At 37.3% G+C, this 16830-nt stretch overlaps 1 protein-coding gene across 1 annotated transcript; it reads left to right on the top strand.

Annotated features, from left to right (window-relative positions):
- Positions 1–9108: 9108 nt before the first annotated feature.
- LOC133667902 (U-box domain-containing protein 13-like) lies at positions 9109–13595 on the top strand. The gene is made up of 4 exons (XM_062087614.1): positions 9109–9766; positions 10571–10687; positions 11064–11513; positions 12036–13595. Exons 1-4 carry the CDS (start codon positions 9485–9487, stop codon positions 13176–13178), a joined length of 1992 nt encoding a protein of 663 aa, XP_061943598.1. The 5' UTR covers positions 9109–9484; the 3' UTR covers positions 13179–13595.
- Positions 13596–16830: the final 3235 nt, after the last annotated feature.

Below are 16830 nucleotides of genomic sequence, written 5' to 3' on the forward strand. Positions count from 1 at the left end.
TTCATCCTGGAGTGCTGGACAGGATTGAAACTTAGGTGTGTTGCTCCCAAATTATCACATAGGAGCAGCGGTGGTTGTGAGAGACAAAACTTAAGTTCTTGAAGTAGAGATAGCAGCCACACACTCTCAGCAGCAGCCATTGCCAAGGCCCTATATTCAGCTTCGGTTGACGATCGTGCTATAGCACGTTGCTTTTTAGAACTCCAGGAAATTGGTGTGTTACCAAGAAATAGCAGATAAGCTGAAGTAGATTTCCGGTCATCTAGGCTGCCAGCCCAATCAGCATCCGAGAAGCAAGTTAATATGCTGCTTGATGTGTTGCTGATAGTAACTCCATGAAAGATTGTGTTCTTCAGATAACGCAACAGTCTTTTTGTAGCTGTCCAATGAGCTTGCTTGGGATGATGCATAAACTGAGATAGTTTATTGACAGCAAAACTGATATCAGGACGTGTGAGGGATAAGTATTGCAAAGCTCCAATAACTTGACAATATTCAGTAGAGTCAACAGATGAAGAACCATCATCCAATTGTAAAGGAACCGAAGATGAGAGAGGTGTGGCAACATCGCGAGCACCATCCATACTGGTTCGGGCAAGTAAGTCTCGGATATATTTGTGCTGAGATAGAAATAAGCCAGCTGCAGTAGGAATGACCTCAACACCAAGAAAAAAATGCAATGCCCCCAAGTCTTTGATGGAAAATTTCTTGCCAAGATGATCAACAATACTTGCAACAAAAGTGGTGTTATTGCCTGTGATAATTAGATCATCAACATATACTAGGCAATAGGCAAGTGTAGAACCAGTATGAAACACAAACAGAGATGAATCGGATTTAGAATTTAGAAAACCAAATTCTGTCAGAGCATGCTTAAGGGCAGAATACCAGGCACGGGGTGCCTGTTTTAGGCCATAGATAGCCTTGGTTAGGCAGCAAACATAATCAGGATGTTCAGCATTCCTAAAGCCAGGAGGTTGTTTCATATAGACTGTTTCAGTGAGATGACCATGAAGGAATGCATTATTAACATCCAACTGTCGCAAGGTCCAACCCTGCATCACAGCAATAGTCAAAACAGTTCGTATAGTGACCGACTTAACAACAGGACTAAATGTTTCTTTGTAATCCAGTCCAGGTCGTTGATTGAACCCTTTGGCCACTAGTCTGGCTTTGAACCGATCAACAGACCCATTAGCATGCCGTTTCACCCGAAATACCCATTTACAACCAATAATATTACAATCAGTTGGAGGAGGCACCAATTGCCAGGTATTATGACGCATTAAAGCAGTTAATTCGGAAGACATGGCCTCACGCCATCTAGAATCAGTGAGTGCAGCAGTGACAGTTGTGGGTTCTAAGGATGATGGAATGGGATGTTTAGTAACAAGGAAGGATTTCTTAGGTTTATAAATGTCATTCATGGACCTAGTAGTCATACGGTGCATTCTCACATCAGCATTTGCAGGAACAATGGGAGCAGAGAATTCAATGGAAGGACTGGGATTTAAAGACAGAGGGGAAGGGGAATTACTTACCTGGAGAGGAGACGGTGCAGAGGACAACCCACGCTCAAGCGATTGCAAGACTTCAGTACCCACATCCAGAGAAGTGCTGGGACTGGGTGAATCAAACGAGAGCTTGGATAATGTGATGGGCACAGAAGAGCACTGCTTAACTGATAGAGAAGAAAGATCACTGTTGTGACCGGGCTGTTGAAAGGGGAAAGTGCTCTCATGAAAAATGACGTGGCGGGATGTAAATATTTTTTTGGTAGTTTGCTCAAAGCACAAATAAGCATTTTGGGATAAGCTGTAACCCATGAATATACATGATTTTGATTTCGGCTCAAGTTTGTGTTTATTGTATGGTCGGGTTAATGGGTAACAGAGGCAACCAAATTGTTTGAGTTTGAGATAGTTGGGTTTTTGATTGAATAATTTTTCAAATGGAGACTGATTATTCAAGGTGGCAGTGGGCATGCGATTGATAAGATAGGCAGCAGTTTGAAATGCATAAGGCCAGTACTTTAGAGGCATATGAGCATCGGTGAGCAAGGTAAGACCAGTTTCAACGAGATGGCGATGTCGCCTTTCAGACATACCATTTTGTTGAGGAGTGTGAGGGGCAGTAGTGTAGTGACTAATACCATGAACTGAAAGATAATTTTTGAGACCAACATACTCCCCACCATTATTAGAATAGAGACTTTTTATTTTTGTGTTGAAACGATTTTCCACAAGATTGCGAAATTGGGGAAATATAGTTTGAACATTGGATTTATGAGTCATGGGATAAAGCCAAATATATTTGGTATAATGGTCAACAAAAATAACATAATATTTAAATCCATTAATTCCAAGATCATGAGATGGGCCCCAAACATCCGTGTAAATCAGTTCAAGTGGAGTAGTGCTGGTAAGACCATGAGTACTAAATGATTGACGATGAGCTTTGTTTTGAGAGCATGAAGTACACAAAGAAGAACTGCCAGTTTTATTGGTGGGTAAAGAAAAAACATGAATGAGATGATTAACCAATTTGGGTGATGGGTGCCCAAGACGTTTGTGCCATCCATCAAATGTTGAACGTTCATGAACATAGGCAATAATATTTGTCTTAATGGATGGTAGCTGCTCTGGAAATGGGTACACTCCATCTTCACATTCGCCCTTGAGTAGGAGCGCCCCCGTGATCCGATCCTTCACCAAAAAATAAGTAGGATGAAATTCAATGTAAACATTGTTATGCTTGGTAAAATGATGAACAGATATAAGATTTTTATGAATGGTTGGAACGCAAAGAGTTTCACGTAAATGAAAGACATGATTGGATGTTTTTAGAGATAACGACCCAATATGAGACACAGGCAAACCTGATCCATCCCCAATTACCACTTCATCAGTACCATCATATTCAGAATTAATCGTCAAATTGGAGAGATCAGTGGTCATATTGTGAGATGCAGCTGAGTCAACTAGCCACTTGTGATTTTTGGTTTGGGAAGAAGCTGCACAATTTGCAGAGAAATCAGAAGCAGGCATTTTTGGGCATTGTTTTGCTGTATGACCTAGTTGATCACACCATTGACATTTTGGTTTAAACCTCCTGTGACCCGAATTGAAAGACCCATTTCTATGAGTCCCATTATGTCCACGTGGAGTAGAAGAAGAAACCGGGGGACGCCATTTGGACTGTCTAGAATTGGAAGGCAACTGAGGGGTCCAGCGATTAGAATAATTAGCAGTGGGAACAAATGAATTTGCAGATTGTTGTTCCAGCCGCCGAAGACAATTCTCATGACTAACAAGAAGATCATGAATTTCTTCAAATTTCAGAGACGTTTCACGGGCACGAATGGGTGCCGCAATTTCTCTAAATTCAATACCCAATCCATTGAGTATGTATAGAGTTAGATCATCATCTGAAACGGGATGATCGATGACAGCTAGTTCATCAGTAATTACTTTAATTCCTTGAAGGAATTCAGTAACTGGACGAGACCCACGAGTGCTCAAGGTCAAGTCTTCCTTAAGCTGCATCACACGCGTTCTAGATTTGCCTGCATACAAACGGGTAAGTGCTGTCCAGGCTTCATTTGATGTTTTGTAGGCAGAGAGGAGAGGGGTAATTGTGGTGGAGGTGGAGGCAAGAATAGCATGTAGAATAAGTTTATCTTGGCGAATCCAGTGGGAATTCGCAGCTTTGGATGTAGTGAAGTTTTGTGCATCAATAGCAGGACATTTGTGTGTACCTGTTACAAAATCAATAAGATCATAACCAATGAGCAAGGCTTCAAATTGAGCACGCCACTGAGGAAAGGTAGAGGGAATGAGTTTTTCATTGATGGTTGTGGCAGCATTGATTGTGATAATGGGTGAATGTGTTGAATCGGTGGAAGGTGCAGTGGTAGTTGCCATTTGCAGGAAGCAGTAGAAGGATAGTAGAAGGGATGAATACTCGTTAGAGATTTTTCTGCTCTGATACCATAAGAAGACTTTAACACTGCAATATTATGTAATGCAACACACATTTTCTTATTCATCTGTTGTAACATTTATACAGTCTAGGAACCTTAATTGCAGGAGTTCAAATATGTGTAACGGAAAGATAATTACAATCAGAATTAATAACAATATTTCAAACTAATCCTATGATTACGAAGAGCACAAAATCTGGCACTTATCATGGTAACAACTGCGGTTGAATTGGCAAAGAGTTAATCTCATCAGATTCCTTGATATTCTCTTGTTCAGATTAGCAGCCATATACACTTTGATTTTCAAGTCCAGTCTTCCAGTACAATAATAGTTTTATTTAGTTGCCTTTCACGACTGCTGGTTGTTTCGAAACAGAGTAAAACTTATTTTCCTTGTCTTTTATTGCCAATTTAATACAGAAGGAAGACTCATGAAAAAAATATTTATCTATCGTCCTCATCATATGCATATAGACATGGAGATTCGAAAGTCGGACTGAGTCACACATGAACCATGCTCATTCAAGTTCATGTTTATTAACACTGATGAATCAAAATTTTATCAATATATTTTTATTAAAAAATTATTAAATTAAAAAAAATTTATGAGTATAAATTTTTTAAAATACAAACATGTCCTAGTAAAAGTATGTTGGGTCTGGCGCTAGCCAAATAGCATCAGACCCAGCCATAATTAGGTTTGGAAGTGTGCTAAGCTCCAGACACGTTGTGTCGGACGCTAGTTAGACCCAGTCACAATTAAGTTTGATAGTGTACTAAGACCCAGGCACATTGGATATGACCAATGCTAGACCCAACCACGATTGAGCTTGGTAGTGTGCCAAGCCCCGAACATGATAGGTCTGGTGCTAGCCAGACCCTACTACAAATGGGCTCAACAATGTGCCTAGCCCAAACGTGCTGTGTCTAACATTGGCTAGGCCCAACCACATATGGGATTAGCAGTGTGTCTAACCCAAGCGTGTTGGGTCTGGCATTGGCCAGATCTAAGAGTTGATTAGGCAAACACCATCAATTTTATAGATTTTTAAATAAAATCATAGAGAAATTATTTCTCAATAAATAGGCTTAATTAAATAAGTTAATACCCTACCAAGACCATTAGATGTATTAAAGTTTTTTTATGGCTAGCCATGTCACCATCTTTTAATTGGATAAAATAAGTGGAATACAACTCACAATACAACTTAAAATATCACAAAAATAAAATTACACTTCAATTCCTCCTCTCCACAAAAGGACAAGACTCATGAGCTATAAATACATCATGAGAACTTCAGAACAGAAGTTCACAATCTTCATTCTCTATTTTATATATATATATTCTCTATTATATATATATATATATATATATATATATATATATATATATATAGCATCTCTCTCTAGAATATTATTATATTTTTTCTCTTTAAAAAGATACTTATTTAAGTATTGGAAAATCCTCACCTCCATCAAAGGAGACCTTTTGTAGATATTAGCCAAAAGTCACCTTGGTTACCAAGCATAAAATATAAGCTATCAACCACCTTAGCTAGGGAGAATGAATGAGATTGCTAGGGCCAATTGATTAATTGATTATTCAACCCGGAAGCCTTATTCCTAGGTCACTTGGATTTTTAGGATTTCATTAGTGGTGTCATATATAAGAAGGTTGATAAAAAAGTCATCGGTTTCTTTCTAAAACTTGTTTTTAATATTTTCAGGGCATTTCATGGCACACAACCAATGTCCACATGGGTTAGGACGTGGGGCAAATCAACTCGTTGCCATGAACACTCCTACCCAGCAAGAGCTTCAATAACTCACTAGTCATGTGCAACTCCTCACCTAGACTGTGTTGGCAACTTGATGGAAAAATCAGACCTTGCCACCCCAACAAGTTTTAACACCCTTAATAACACACAATGCTTTAGCGCCACGACCATTGGTTGCACAAAGAGCCTATAAGAATGATAATTATAGAAGTTTCTCAAGGGATCGTTGCCACACCCATGTACATAATAAATACTCCAAATGTACTTCCCCTAGCTACTATAGGATGGATAATGGTTACTATAACTATCATTTTATGCCAAGCTCTCTGGGCTTCTAAGAGCCTAACAGACAAAGACAATTTATACATGAGCATACCTAGGGGAATGTCTATAACCCCCATCAGTGAAGAGTTTCTCCCTTGTCCAAACGCATATTGAGCATTTGACTCCCTAAAGACTATATTTCTATGAAAACGAGTTTGGACAATTATGATGGCTTGGCTGGCTCAAAAGAACATGTAAAAAATATGCGTAGTAGCTTGGAATTGATCATCCAAGATCGTGACTCAATATGAAAGATACTTCTTACAACCTTTAGAGGATCTACATGTGCTTGATGTAACACCTTGGAACTAAACTCTATTGAAGGATTCAGTGACCTATACGTCAAGCTAGTGACATGTTTTAGCATTAGCATACATGCTAAAAAAACTCCACGGACCTTTTTTGTGTTGCCCAACAAGAGGAAGGGTTTACACGGGCATATTTAAAAAGATTCAACGAGAAGATGTTCAAGGTAAAAGAATTGATTGAGCCAATAGCCATATAAGCCTTAATAAGAAGAGTAAGTGAACATGCTCTCTAGAGAAAACTTTATAACTTACCAAATAAAAGCTTGTCCAGAATGAAACAATTCATGAAAAATCACATACATATTGAAAAAACCAATTTATTACAAGATGGACCTACTTGTTTTTACAAGGACAACCAGCATGATTGACCTTCCAAGTGAAGTAATCAAAATATTCTAAGCAAACGTCTTAATGCCACCTCGAAGACATGTTTCCTTCTAAGAACCTCTTCCATACCTATCACTCAAATCATTTCAAGATGTATAATCCTTGATAAAAATACAAGTTTCTTGAATATGAATGACTTATTTAAAATGACATTTTATTTTCTCCAGGTGATAACTGAAGGCCTCTCAACACTTATCCTAAGAAGATGCAATTCTCTTAGAAGGGATAGATGTAATCTCCTCAATGATATATGCACCAATCTTCAGGGGATGAAAGTGATCTCCTCAGTGTTTTATGCACCAATCTTTAAGGGATAGTTGTAATCTTCTCAGTACTATATGCACCAATCTTCAGGGGATGAAAGTGATCTCCTCGGTGCTATATGCACCAATCTTTAAGGGATAGACGTAGTCTTCCCAATGCTATATGCATTAATCTCCAAGGGATAAATGTGATCTCCTTAGTGTTATATGCATCAATCTTCAAAGAATGAATGTGATCTTCCTAGTATTATATACACTAATCTCTAAGGAATAGATGTAGTCTCTCAAGTATTATATGCACAAATATCTAAGGGATGAATATGATCTCTCCAATGCTATATGCACCAAGCTTTAAGGGATAGAAACAGTCTCCTCATTGTTGTATGCACCAATCTCCAAGAAATATACGCAGTCTCCCCAGTGCTATATGCACCAATCTCTAAGGGATGGATGTGATCTCCCCAATGTTATATGCACCAATCTCCAAAGGATAGACATAGTCTCCTCAATGCTATATGCACCAATCTCCGAGGGATGTATGTGATCTGCCTAATGCTATATACACCAATCTCCAAGGTATGGACTTAATCTGCTTAATGTTATATGTATCACTCTTCAAGGGATGGACTTGGTCTCTCTAGTATAGATAACAACATCATCTAATCACCACTCTTCAGTGAGGGGCTCTCATGCCTCGTCAAAAAATTAAAAAAAAAAAGGTCATGATGACCACTCTTTGGTGGAGGGCTCTTAAACCTTATAACAATGTTGGGAAAGCTACAGATACTCACTTTTCAAAAAACCTATAATCACTTAGAAATTTCTTAGTTTCATCCTTTCCGAGTTCCACATAATCACTTAGGAATTTATATAGATGATAGGCATGGTATCTGTGATCTCTTATAATTTTTCTAAGTATAGATTCTTGATATTTTACATCTGAAAGAATTTTTTTTGGTCTATATGCATATTTTCTCGCATATTTTCTAGCTTATTACCCTTTTTTATACGAGCAAAACTCATTTCTCTACCCGAATTAGGAAATTAATTAAAGTCTTCACTTATTATTATATCGCAAAGATTGGGTGGCTAATGATGAACCAATATTTTATTAGTATATCTTTACCCAAAAACACCGGATCAAGAAAAACTTATGGGTATAAATTTTTCAGAACACAAACACACCCTAATGAAGGTGCGTTGGGTCTGACGATAGCCAAACCCAGCTATAATTGGGCTTGACAATGTGTCAAGATCTTGGTGCATTGGGTATGGCTAATGTCAGACCCAACCACGATTGGGCTTGGCAGTGAGCCTAGCCTAAGTGTGTTTGGCCCTTTTTTTTTTTTTGCAACTAGGGTGGATGATATGTCATCTGCCCCAAATTATTTTGAAAACAATAATCAGACGACGAGTCGTATGATTTGCACAGTGGCTAAAAAATCAGGACTTAAGTTTTTTTTTTACCTAAAAACTAGTTTTCAACCTATTTTGACCTAAAACATCATGACAACCGTGATAAACTTATCTATGGTCTTAAAAAACCCAAAAAAACCATCCCAAAAACCAAAATCAACCCGAACTCAGATCTGTTTTTTCACGAACTTTAAAGGTAAAAAAACACCTACTATAAACTCTTCTAATCAAATGAAACTATTTGACATAAGTATCGTCTATTTTGGTGGCCTAAATCAGAGTTAACAACATTTCTCTTTCTCTACCACTGAAATTCGACAACCCCTCTCTCTGCTCTTTCAATCAAGGACTAAGAAAATAATAAAAAAGAATTTTTATATCAAAATTGAATTGAAAAAATATTAAGGAATTAAACTTATATAATTTACATGATTTTTAAAGTTTAAAGACTAAATTATATTTTTTACAAAACTTATGGCAGACCATCTACCTTTTTTTGTTTAAGTTTATATTTTTTTATATTTTTTTATAAAAAATCAAAAGTTAAATTATAACTAAATCATCAAAAATAAAAAAGTTTAAAAATCAAATTAGAAAAACTTTATGTACATTATCTTTACAACACAGATATGGATCGCTTAAGATTCTAGTGACCTTGCGCTGGAGTTTCCCCACCTCCAGCCAGCCCACTCCACCTTGGTTCTTTTTTGTCAATCGCATTAAATTACTGCGGAACTGTTTCTGATCTCACCCATCGTGTGAAACAGCACTCGCTGTCTCTGTGAACGGTTTTTTTTTTTAACCGAATCAATCAACCGCTACGTTTACCCGGTTAGCTCAATCTAGCCGCGCCACAAGAAAAAGGGCTGGCTCGCTCTCTCTAAAAGTCTCGCGTGTAGACAGAGACAAAGAGACGACTATGGCAATTGGCCTGCTAGGATTTCACTAATCCGGTTCAGCAAACGAGTATCTGCTAGTGCAGTGATAGATCTGACTGATTGGTTTTGTATTCTTTGGGTTATAGCAATGGAGGAAGAAGAGAATGGAGGAGGTGAGGTAGTAGATATTTTGATTGAGACAGTGAACAAGATTGCTTCGATCTCAGATTACAGATGTACGGTCAAGAAACAGTATTGCAATCTAGCCAGGAGGTTGAAGTTGTTGATACCAATGTTGGAAGAGATTAGAGACAGCAAAGACTCCATCATCCCTCAACAAACTCTCAAAGCTCTTGTTTTGCTCAAACAAGCTTTGGATTCCGCTAAAGATTTGCTTATATTTGGTTGCGAAGGAAGCAAGATTTACTTGGTTTGTGTTTTTTTCTATAATTTTTTTCTCATTTTCTATTTTAGTTCCTTATCTGATTGTAGAGACTCTGTTGACGGGACATTGATTTCTTTGTATGGAGCTGGTTCGTGGGCTTTTGGATTTTGATCATGCATATTACTGAATACAACCCAGTGAATGTTCTGGATTGACTTTTTTTGGGCGAGTTGTTGTCAAAACCTTTCTTGTCGAGGTCTTTGGATTTTTGGATTGCAATTTTATGTCATGCCACAGCATTTCGCTAATCAGTCACCGCTGGTACTTCGGTATGGGTTCATAGGCAGTATGTCATACAGGAAAAATAAAATAATAGAGAAGGGGAGCCATAAAATTGCCTACCGTGAAAGAAAATGCTGTGGCATTTCAGAATTGGAATATTTATGCTTTTGTTTGTTTCTTTTTCCTTTAACCATTGCATTGTATACAAATACTGCGCAGAGACTTGTCTAAAGATTTTCAGCTGATGCCGATTCATTGATGGAATGGCTTTAAGCATTGGAACATTTTGGTTATCTTTATATCAATGTCAACTTCCTTAATCCTATGTATATAATGTATATTCTATATTGTTTGTAATGTTGCAATATTTATTGTTAAATATTACCATACCCTGGTGTTATCAGACAAGTCCTCCGTTATTGTTATTGCAAAAGAGTAGAGGCAAAATTCGGTAATATTTTCAAAATGCTATTTAGGTTATGGTTTGGTCTGTCATGGTTCCTGCAAGCTACCTAGTTTTCTTTGTTCTTTTTTCTTCCAAAATCACCGGGTTTATTTTGCTTTCAGGTCCTAGAGAGGGAACAAATTATGAATAAATACCATGAGGTGACAGCTAAATTGGAGCAAGCTCTAAGTGGAATTTCCTATGAAGGCCTGGACATATCTGATGAAGTTAAGGAGCAGGTTGAAAATTATTTGTTTATGTATATATTTGGGGATGTAGATAGCCCAGAACCAACAAGTTAATATTCTGCCCTGTGATTTTTGAGATTTTATGTCATATGCATTGCATAATGTTGAGGTGATTTCTTGGGAATCATAACCGTCAAAGGAGCTTAGTGAGACTTCACTGTTTTTCTTCTTGACATTTTCAAAAAATTTATGGTTCAAAGATCCTAAGATGATCCTGTCACATTTTAAAACTACACCTGCTTCTTTTTAACTAGAATATGAGTGGTCCTTACAGCTCCTTGCATCAATTTGTCCGTGTTATTGTATTTGTTATATTATACATCTTTTTTTGTTCTTTTTCTTTTTTAAAAGTAAACTCTGATTTCAGGTTGAGCTTGTCCTTGCTCAATTTAGAAGAGCCAAAGGAAGGGTCGATGCTACCGATGTTGAGCTGTATGAAGATCTCTTGTCCCTTTACAACAAGACCAATGATTCAGCATCAGATCTTGCTGTCCTAAGAAGAATATCTGAAAAATTACAATTGATGGGAATAGCTGACCTTACACAAGAGTCTCTAGCTTTGCATGAGATGGTTGCTGCTACTGGAGGAGATCCTGGGGAGAGCATTGAGAAGATGTCGATGCTTTTGAAGAAAATTAAAGATTTTGTGCAAACAGAAAACCCAAACCTGGATGCACCTGAAAGAGAAAAGAATCTTCCCCCAGGTGGCAGTGGACTTGTTGATGGAAGTCGCCAGATGCCAGTTATACCAGATGATTTCCGCTGTCCAATATCCCTGGAATTGATGAAGGATCCTGTAATTGTTTCAACAGGGCAGGTATATGAATCCCGAATCTTCTATCCTATGATGTCCTAAACAATGGTTGAACCTTAATTTCTGTTTTTTCATATGTTTTTGTCTGTGACTTGATGATGTGAAGTTTCAGCCCTTGCCTCCATCTTCCATTTTTCAACCACAATTATAGAATGTCTACAGAAAGTGCCATATGCTTAGATAAAACTTGTTATGTGCATTGAAACAGTTAGGTCACAGGGCATCAAGTAATTAAGATCTTCCCTTTGATGAGACCTTTATTTGAGATTTGAAGGTTATCAGAGGAGGATTCTTGTCCACCAATAATCACTTTTAAGTTGCTTCAAAAAGACGGGAAACTTGCAAAAACAAATCTGATGGTTTGCTGCTTCTCGGGTAGGAGGGCAACAAACTTCTGGGGGGTTGATAGCTGATTGATCTTTTACTAGATTTCTTGCTTGGTCCTCGCCCTGTATAAACTGAGGGAGTTGCTTATACATTTTTCTATGGCTGTCCTTTTTAACACATCTTCTCTATCGATTATAGACCTATGAACGTTCCTGCATTGAGAAATGGCTGGGAGCAGGACATGACACTTGTCCAAAGACGCAACAGAAACTCACTAGTACTGCTCCGACACCCAACTACGTTCTACGAAGCCTCATAGCGCAGTGGTGTGAAGCCAATGGCATTGAGCCACCAAAAAGGCCCAGCAGTTCTGGGACAAGTAAAACTGTATCTACTTGCTCACTTGCTGAGCGTACAAAGATTGAAATTCTCCTCCACAAGCTTACATCTGGCTGCCTAGAAGACCAGCGGTCTGCTGCCGGGGAGATCCGTCTTCTTGCCAAGCACAACGCTGATAATCGTGTGGCTATTGCTCAAGCTGGTGCAATCCCTCTCCTTGTTGGCCTCCTCTCTACACCTGACCCTCGCATCCAAGAACATGCAATTACAGCGCTTCTTAACCTCTCCATATGCGAAGATAACAAAGGAAGCATTGTATCAGCTGGGGCAGTTCCTGGTATTGTGCATGTGCTCAAGAAGGGCAGCATGGAAGCTCGAGAAAATGCTGCAGCCACCCTTTTCAGCCTTTCAGTTGTGGATGAAAATAAGGTTACAATTGGTTTTATGGGGGCTATCCCACCTCTGGTGACACTTCTAAGTGAAGGTACACAAAGGGGGAAGAAGGATGCAGCGACTGCACTTTTCAACTTGTGCATCTACCAGGGGAACAAGGGAAAGGCAGTGAGGGCCGGAGTTGTGCCCACATTGATGTGTCTATTAACAGAAACCGGAGGTGGAATGGTGGATGAGGCACTGGCTATACTAGCAATACTGGCTAGCCACCCTGAAGGGAAGGCAACCATTGGAGCTGCAGAGGCAGTGCCAGTTTTGGTGGAAGTTATCAGGAATGGGTCACCCAGGAACAGAGAGAATGCAGCAGCAGTGTTGGTGCATCTTTGTTCTGGAGACCAGAAACATATGGTAGAGGCACAAGAACATGGAGTTATGGGACCGCTGGTGGATTTGGCACAAAATGGCACAGACCGGGGAAAGAGGAAGGCTCAACAGTTGCTTGAGCGTATAAGCAGATTTGTTGAGCAACAAAATCACTCTCAGGCACAAGCTGAGGCTCATATCCAGCAGCCTCAGCCATCCTCCATGACTAATTTTGGTGATAGCTGACATTTTGGTGGTTTGTACTGTCTGTTTGGTTTTTGGTCCTTTTCAAGATTCCAAGAGGCATCCTTGCTTTGGAAGAGGAAGGTGGAAGATGCCTTCCTCTTAAGTCATTCATTTGTTTGTGTGGGGTGAGGAGTGCTGCTCTGTCAGGGGACTGCTCAAGATCCAACAGGAATAGGAGAATGAAGAGAAAACTCCAAAATGAATCCTACTTGTACGTGAAATTGTACCATTGTAACATGCAATCATCCTCGGTTTTTATTGAAGAGATGTCTTCTTTACTCGCATCAAGTCATATATAAGAATAAGATACCACGGTTCAACTTACAGAAAGGAAAGAATGAAATGATATCAGTCTATGTAAATGCTTTTATTAGTTGCTCCTTTGCTGCAACGGAACTATATTTCTAATTTCGTTTAGCTGCTCCTCAAGCGTGAACAAGATGTGCTAACCCAAGGAACATGGCCAACAATTTGTTGTGATCCAGGCCCTTGGAAGAAGAAACTGGTTCTCAATACTTGTGGAGCTTCACTGGGAATATGCATTTGTTTTTCTAGCGAAACAATTTGGCTCTGCTACGAAGCACTGGTACGGGGACAGAGAGAGCGCTGCACCATACATACATACATACATACATACATATGGTAATATCTTTCCATCAAACCTTACAATATGGGCATCTGTCCTGTTTCAAGGGCAATTATATAAAATTCCATAAGATGGAATAAAAAAGTATTATAATAATTATATAGGCTTGTAGTTGTTTTCTTAACCTACTTTATAATTAATATTGAATAAATCTATGTTAATTATATATATAAAAAATACATCAACCTAGCGATTCAAGGTAAAAAAAAAAAAAAAAAAAAACAATTTGCTTGCTTGCATGTCTTTCTTCGGACAAGTAACTCAAGCCCATGCTCTTTCAATGCAAGTTACATAAATCTTGGATATGGTCATAGCCATTTTAGCACGACTGCGAAATAAATGAGACCCGTGGGCTTAGTTGGTGGCACCAAAAAAGGGTGAGAACGTCTTATCCAACCCTTTTATCGCTGAGTCGCTCTTGTGAGTCCATAGAATCAAGGTGTTTGTCGAAGGCTTCAGATTTCTATAAGCATTAAACGACGTGGAAAATCACGCCCCCTTTCTCTCCTTTTCCTTTAAAAAATGATTTCTGATCTCTCATTTTATTTTCTGTGACTCTTTTATCGTTCTACTACTTCTAAAAATCTCTTAATTAATTTGTTAACACTCCTTTTACCATTTAGGGATTAATTGTGTATACGACGTCGTAATAATGGCAGCACGATACATGCTAATTTATGTTAGGTGGGGATAAAAATAAACAAATGAAACAAAATTGATTAAGAAACGTTAATTCTTCTTTATTTATTGTCTGAAGATATGAATTTAAATAGGATCCGATTTCTCAACTTTTCCTTAAATTTTGAGTTAAATCTGGATTTTTTATTTTATAAATTTTAATTCCAATGAGATTTTAGATTCTAAGCGCGATACATGCATGTTTGGACACTATTACGTGATTTATGGAATGCTAATGTGTTCGAGGGTACTCAGCTATCCTATGGATATTGTCTTATTGACATTCATGCTCTTTTAAATTTCTTAATCTAACTTTGTGTTGTTGCTCCATCCATGTCGTCAGTCCCTTTATCATTATTGAATTTAATAATTGAGTAAGGTCACATTAAGAAACTTAAATCTTGTACTTTGTTGTTATCCATTTTTACCCCCCCCCCCAAATAAACAAAAAAGAAAAAAAAGAGAAAATACAAAAAAAATTTAAAAAATAATGGAAGAAAATAAAAAAAATATCAGTGAGAAGAATATACTAAAACACTCAGGAAATTATCGAAAATTGTTGAGGAAGATCAAAATATACAAGATTGAAAAATTTGATAGTGTATTTTCAATCGATGAAGGCCCCGTTGACAAATAAAAACTCAATTTAAGGAGGGCAATTCAAAATTAGATGTTTAAGGACTTGATTGAAATTTTTTAAGGTTTAATTGAATTTATTGAGAGCTTAATTGAAAAAAAAATAATTTTTGAAGTCAATTTAAGCTTTCATTGGAAGAAATTAAAATCTGGGGGTCGAATTGCAATTTTCAAGAGTTAATTTAGTCAAATCAGGGGTTTAATTGCATAAATATTAAAGTTTGATGGATAATTAGGGACTTGATTGAAAAAATCCAAAACAAAGCCTAAACTAAAGAAGATGCATAAATGTAGGGGTTGAAATGAGCAAAATCAAGGGCTAAATTGAAGAAATTGAAAGTTTATTGATCAATTGAGGGTTAAAAATGCACAAATTTAGTACTAAGAACTAAAATGAAAATAGCAGTCAACTTTGAGGTTGACAATTGAGTTTGACAAGGGTGATTTACAAGTATAAAGGAAATTACAGGTACAATTAAAAGCAATTAAAAGAACATGAAATCAATTGAATTTTGCCAAATTCCAAATTAAAAATCCTAAACGATATATCATTCAAACTTAATGAAGAGATGGTGAATGACACATTGTTTGTTAGATTGCATCTCTGTTTTTGATAATTTTGGTTGATCGAGTTGGAAAATTAAAACACATGAATATAGAGTTACATACCTTCAAATTGAGTAAGATTGGATCCAAATAAAAGGTGTGTACCCCCGCTACCAATTTTAGGTGGTCTAAAGCGGTAATGATGTCAGAATTGCTCTGACGAAACCTTGAAAATGGACAATTTAGTTAGCCTTAACAATGTAACTATCATGACGATTTGGTTATGAACTTATACGTAAAATATATTTCTAATATTAAATAAAAGGACAATTTAGTTTTTCGTTGGCATTATAATAATTATGTTTTTTAATATGATAAGATAAGAATCTCTTTACTAATGAGAACTTTTCTTAAATCTTAGACAAACCAATAGTTAGAAAACATAATTTTTTTTTAGTTTCTATCAAACAAGTAAACAATGCAACTTACCTAAAATAAAGTGTATTAAGGGTGCTAATACTTTTTTTTTACGCAATCAGTCCCCTTTTCCCAGACTCTGTGATTAGTTAGGGTTTTTAGTGATCAAAATATCAGGTATCGACTCTCATTTCTTTGTTTCTCTACTAATAAAGGACAAGAACTCTTTGTCCTTTCCACCCATATCATTCTCGACTATCCTGATTTGGAAGGATGATCACCGCGACGCCGTATATATGAGACATACTTAATAACTTATTTTTAATTTTATATGTTATTTTTTTATTGCTTATTATACTCTATACTAAAAGAGATCATCATTTCACTTACGAATCCACAATGAAATGTTGATTTTCCCATCTCCACTATTGATAAGTCAGTTTTTGGAATAATTGTGATTTTTTTTTTGTAATTTTTACTTTGATCCTCAAACTTTTATTTTGCATGATTTATTCCTTTTGAGCCCAAATTAGCCCTGATTGCATTTTTTTTTAGGAGGGAGGGTCGAATTGAAAGCTAAGGGACTGAAGTGAAAATCTCGGATAACATTGGAGGTGGGTTAAAAGTTTTGTTAAAAATTCATTTTAATCCCTCATATTTTTTTAGATATTAGGTGACCAGTCCCTTGAGTTTTAAGACAACACATTTTGGAACATAATTTCATTTTCC

Source organism: Populus nigra, chromosome 1 (genome assembly GCF_951802175.1).
Source record: "Populus nigra chromosome 1, ddPopNigr1.1, whole genome shotgun sequence".
NCBI lineage: Eukaryota > Viridiplantae > Streptophyta > Magnoliopsida > Malpighiales > Salicaceae > Populus > Populus nigra.